This window comes from Mustela lutreola, chromosome 3 (assembly GCF_030435805.1).
Source record: "Mustela lutreola isolate mMusLut2 chromosome 3, mMusLut2.pri, whole genome shotgun sequence".
Classification (NCBI taxonomy): Eukaryota; Metazoa; Chordata; class Mammalia; order Carnivora; family Mustelidae; genus Mustela; species Mustela lutreola.
The window spans coordinates 71,398,383-71,404,382 of NC_081292.1; the positions used below are offsets into that span (position 1 = coordinate 71,398,383).

Consider the following 6,000-nt stretch of genomic DNA (forward strand, 5'->3'; position numbering starts at 1 on the left):
GGCATGTTGGAGTTGGCTTATACCTGCTCAGAGTCAGTTACATTTTTACGATTTTGTGAGCCAGTTATTAAATTAGAGCAATTATTAAAATTAAATTATATAAACTTAAATTTAAGTAAATAATATTAAAACAAAGGTACTAAATATTTAAAACATATCCCTTCCAATTTTACTGTCTTAGTTTCACCATGCTTTTGAGGTTATTTATGCCTATTTTATCTGTATGCTAGAAATACTATGTAATGGTGTACCTAAAACTGGCCAAGGTGGGAATATTTACACCAAAGAAATTGGCAAATGCTAAAAATCAGGGTGTAACTCTGTTCTGTTGATGATCTAGGCTTCAGAAGGCCATGGAGAATGTTTTCTAGTAACATACATTAAACCTAAAACGTGCCATGTCATTATCCTGTCAATAGCACACAAAAAAAACTGAGGAAATTTTCCAGCATGTGAAAATGATTACCCAACTCAGCAAAGAAATCTGATGAAGAAGGAGGTCATTGAGAGGACGTGACTGCCAGTTGACCCTTGAGCTGGACCAGGACTATACAAGCCTCCTTACTATATTCTGCTATCGTTGGAATATACATCTTCCCACTGTTGGTGTCGTTTCAAGGACACAGCCTTGAGAAAGCAGTGTGCTATTCAGACCATCCAGATGATATACCTGAGTGATCCCAGTGAAGGACTCTGTTAAGTTCTAGAAGGTGGGGCAATGACCTACTCATCTTGTAGCAACTTCATGTGTAAGTTACCTTGCTTATGAAATCTACCACCTACCAATCTGGAGTGGCCTGCCTCTTCCTTCAGTCTCTCCTCCTTTCTCTAGATAGGGCCAGTTCTGAATTTCACCCCAGAGGTTTCTGAGGTTGTGAACCAACATCACATCACTGATGGAGTGAAATTCCAATACTGGCTTCCTTGTTTCACTTTCCTATTACTCCTCAAAGTAAATAAAGACATCATCCATCATTCATATCAGAACTACAGAACCAAGTGTTAACCAAATTCAACAAAAAGATCTGCAGCATTAAACTGGCTATATAAAATTTATGATAAAGAACATTACATATATTAGTAGACATAGTAATATTAGTCAAGTGAATGCTACACATTCTTTAAATACACTCTACATAATGTATTATACAATATCATAATGTAATAATGTATGTAATATAACACATACTTGTTTTGTTTGAGACCCAATTATTAAAGGTTTACCATCACACCTGTCTACCATGAGAAAACTATTGATTTGGAAAAGTTGTTTAACTCTGAGTATCATCTTCCTTATCTGCCAACTAGTGATATGAGTGTCTTCCTCAAAGGATAATTTTAGGAGTAAAATAAAACAGCTTATGCTAAAACCCTGTGTGGATTACAAATGTTAATTATTATCAAACATTCAAAAAATACATTTCAGCTCCTAATATGAGCTCTCTTAAGAATTCTCAAGTTTTGCAACGATGAATAATGTTTAATCCTTCTCCTCAGGTTGCTTACAGTCTAGAGATGAGAGAGGCAAATAAAATGATAGAAGAAGATGAAATGTGATCCAACAGAGAAAAAAGCAAAGTGCTATGCAACTCGAGGAAAAGAAGTGAATGTTTTTACCTGGAGCACCAGAGAGCACTTCACTGAGAAGATAGAATTATGAGGTAAGTTTTAAAGAGTCATTTGCGTTTGTACCAGTTGAGATGGTGTATGTGAAAAGGGGAGGCATTCCAGGCTGATAGTTGAAACCCAAACATACCATCATCACATGTATTATACCACCAACTAAGGAAATCATAATTGTATTGATAAATCCACTGCATCAAAAACCCTTACGTGTTATTTGCATGTACAACAGAAAGAATTATGCCATTATACATTATGCAGTCCAGGGTGCCTAATGATAATCTTGCATAGTCAAGAGTTGACTAAATATTTATTCAGTTTTTTCCAATTTATAAGCCATGTTCATTTCTAAGAACCGAAGTATAAATTATCCAAAGACCTTCTTTCCTTAGTGAAAGAAAACATTCATGTACAGGTGATTTTTTAAGTTATTTTTCAGGAAACTCCTCTTGTATAATATGTCCTCAACAGGATAGAAGGGACTAGCCTATAGACATAAAGAAAACTTGCCCCTGATTGCAAGTCTATAAATACATAAATCATGCACCTATTATGTAAACAATGAAGAACAGGTCTAAAGTGAGGTTTTAATGGGAGAGTGGAATACTGAGGCAAAAGAAAAGTAAAACCTTTTAATACATTCATGGGAACAAGGGCTAACTACCGAAGAAAGAGCATTATTTCATCTCTCAGTTAATGAATCCTGCAAGGGTTGACATTACTCAGTAAAGTTCACTGAAAAGCTTTTCCCCTTGCTAGTCAAAATACACTAGTTAATGTTTGTGACTTTAAAAAACAACACTTTGAAGAATGCTTAGCCAAGCATGTACAGAATTTAAGTGTAAAAGGAGATGTCTATGAATCTTTCACACACACAAGTCTGACACGATGGGTCTGTAGTCTTGACCTCAAGTGACAATGGAACAGACCACAGATCCAGGTCCCTATAGGACATATGTTAGAAACGCAATCCCCCACACACACACTAAAATGAAAGCCTTTTTCCCCTTCACTCTGGATCTCTCACCTCCCAGTACAGGCTCTCCCTCGGCAAGCCACCCTGCCAATGGAGCCTTCCACTCTGTTCTCTCCCTGATGACAACTGTCAGTCTGTCGCTGTCTGAACCAGCAACATTTCAACAAAATCTAAAAGGAAATTGATAGCGCAGGGGCTGAAATACTCTGTTTAAAAACCACACAGCCAGACCTCCTCCCTGGAGATCCAAGGCTCCTCAAGCACCACCTTTCAAACTGCTGAAGGTAAGACTCACCCTAGTCTTAACTCTAAGAGTTAAAGCGGTTTCTGTCTGCTCAGAGCCTGAGCACTCGCAAGCACCTTCTAATTAAACAACGTTACTGGAAATCATCCCGAGAAGAAAGCCCACAAGCCCCGGGGAAACTTCGGCAGGAATGCGGAGGCTGCTAAAGCCAACGGTCCAACCGGGGGTGGGGTGCGGGGGGGGGGGCGGTGCGGGGAAATCGCTCACTCTCCCGCACCGCCGCAGCGGCCCCCGGACCTCCAAGGCGACGCCCGCAGGGTGCGCGGTGACCCCCCGAGCGCGGGGCCAAGAGGGAGAGACCGCGCCCTCCCGCCAGGCAAGGGCAACCGGCTGAGCGCCGGGGGCGGGAGGGCAGTGCGAGTCCAGGCGGCGGGGAGGCGGGAGCCCCCGGGAGCTCCGAGCTCACACGCCACCCGGCGCCAGGAGGTGCGGGTCCGAGGGTCCGCTGAGAGGGGCCGGGGAGGCCGGTCCCAGGGCAGGCGCCGGTCCCGGGACGGGGACGCGCGGGGCACTCACCAGCTGCAGCGCGCAGAGGCAGATGAGCGAGCAGCGCCCGGTGCAGCAGCCCATGGTGCCGGCGGCGTCCGAGCGGCGCGCGCGGGGAGAGATCTGCGTCCTCCGGCGCCGCGGCTCCCGACTCCGGAGCAGCCCCCGCCCGGCGCTCGCCCGGCCCGCGGCCGCCGCTCGCGGCTCTTTGGGTCTGGGCTGGCGCACCGCCTTTGTTAGTTTCCCGGGCGGGCAGAGGTCGGTCCGGCGCGCTCGACCCGAGCGTCTGGCGGGGTCCCTGCCTCCCACTGTGCAGGTCTGCTTCTTGGGGAGGGGGAGCCGGGCGGGCGGGGCGGGGGGCGGAAGGGAGGCTACAGATGGTGAGTGGGTGGAAGTCTGTTTAGGGGAGGGGAGTATGAGGAGGTGGGCGTCTGAAAAGTGGAGTGGGCTGTCTGGGTTGGGGTGTGTGTGTGTGTGTGTGTGTGTGTGTGTGTGTGTGTGTTGGGAGGCGATGAATGAAAGGGAGTGCCGCTGAGGAGGCTCAGCCAGTCTTGTTAGGAGTCTTTGGAGAGCGAGAGGCAGAGGGAGAGAGAGAATGAGAATGATGAATATGAATGAGCGTGAATTGGGGCGGCTGGCGGCGGTGGTGGAGACCTTCGGCGGCCGGTCTAGCTGGGGAGACCCGGCCTGGGCTTTCTCTCTGGGGCTTGCGCTGGGGCTGGGGAGAGCCCTCGGAGGCGTGTGTAGTGGAGGGGACTGGATTTTGCTGAGCTGCCCGAGAGGTGGAGAGGGTGGGAGTCGAGAGGGCTTGGTGTCCGGAGAAGCGGGTCCCAGAGGCGAGCAGCCAGGGACGGTGGGGCGAGCGTCGCACAGCGCCGGGCGGAGCTCCGGGACCCAAGGCTGCGAGCTCCGGCGGCCGGAGAGGAGCGGGCGGGCGGGCGCTGCGCTGGCGCGTCTACTCCGCCCGACTCTGGGAGCGCGGCTCGGGGTTCCCGGGGCCGGGGACGCTTCGGCCCGCAGCAGGCGGTTGCTCAGAGGGCGCCCCTGCTGGAGCCTGGGAGCCAAAGTTGGAGCGAGTTGGCGTGGCTAGAGGCGAGCAGGAGACAGCGAAGAGCAGCGCCGGCTGGAGCGCGGGGTGAGCCGGGACGCCACGAGGAGCTCTGTTTTGGGTTTCCCAACTAAGGGCTCTTTGAAATTGTCGCCAGGCAGGAGAGGAGACAAGGCGAGAGAGAAGTGGATGCGTGTCTGTATTCGAGGAATGGAGAATATTTCCGCGATAAGGATGTGATTTCTCCTCCGAAAAAAATTGAGAAAGGGTTTGGAAATAAGACCTCGTCCCAGAAAGAGTTAAAATCCCAGACTAACTCTCCATGAATCCCAAGGAGACTCTCTGGTTCTGGCTCACGTAATAGAAGAGAGCAGAGGAGGTCTGCAGCGGATCAAATGTTTTGGGGCCCAAAGTCAAATTTCATGGGCACTTTTGCCATACCTGGTGGAACTACGCTAGTCGCTCCAGCATGCTGGAAGAGCAGGGAGCAAGCCTCCGGGCCATTTGTCACAAGAGGCTTTCTTCAGGACTTGGCACAGAAACCCGGTTTCTAACCTACTGCTGCCCTCCTTCGTGGTAGGTTAGCAGGAAAAGGAGAGATCTTTGCATTTTTAAAACATTCATTCTACACATGGAAGGTCATTCCTGCAGGCATGAAAGGGAGTTATGGGCTGTTTTGTTTTGTTTTGTTTTGCGATTTACTGCCTTTTTCTGAACTGTACCTTCAGGACCTACATTTGTAACTGAAAACAGTTATAGCTCCCAGAAAAATCTTTGCATGGTAACTTTGAAATTTTGATAGGGACAAACCTATCAAATAGGTTTAACCTCAGGATTTGGGACCATAAAAAGGCCAAAAACATTCCTTGTTTAGGTTCCACTTCTGGCAATTATCATAGAGAAGAAGAAAATGGAGTCAGAACCCTTTGTTGTTGTTACTGTTGTTGACCCAATCTTTAAGGCATCAAGGGATGAAGGATCAACGTTTCTTTTATCAACAATAAATGTAACCATCACGATTTATGATGAATGAAAACAATAAGGAAAAATGGACCCTGACAAATAAATGATTTAGCGTATCTTAAAGGGCAGGACAGAAAGTTTCAGGCATCAGCCCCTCTGAAAGCTGTAGGAGGCAGCTGAAGAAGCAGAGGAAATGAACAAATTTATCTACAACTTCCAGAAATTATCATAGTCTCTTTGTGTCCAACGATTGTGATGGATGATGATAATAAACATAGTGTCCCTGCTTTCTCTCCACATTACATATGCTCTCCTCAAAATAAATTTTTTTATCATCATTTATTTACTTATTTAGAAAGTATGAAACTTGTAGCTAGCACACCCTGGGTCCTTGCCAGGCACCAGGCACCAGTGTAAATGCTTTATGTATATTCACTTAATCCTCACAAGAGCTAGGAGATCCGTGCACCACCTTGAGCATCCCCAGTAAAAGGATATGGAAATGGGAACAGGGAGTCTCATGGCTACTGAACAGATGAAAAGAAAGGCAAAGCCAGGTAATCTGACTCAAGAGCTCCATGATTTACGCATTTACCCCAT

At 47.3% G+C, this 6,000-nt stretch overlaps 1 protein-coding gene across 1 annotated transcript in view; it reads right to left on the minus strand.

The window, feature by feature from the left end:
- Positions 1-4,941, minus strand: part of NKAIN3 (sodium/potassium transporting ATPase interacting 3) — a 624,119-nt gene extending 619,178 nt beyond the window's left edge. Inside the window, exons 1-2 of the mRNA XM_059168851.1 lie at positions 4,892-4,941; positions 3,420-4,443 (exon numbers count right to left, since the gene is read on the minus strand). Of these exons, the coding sequence (XP_059024834.1) occupies positions 3,420-4,443; positions 4,892-4,941 (1,074 nt within the window). The remainder of the gene's footprint in view (positions 1-3,419; positions 4,444-4,891) is intronic.
- Positions 4,942-6,000: the final 1,059 nt, after the last annotated feature.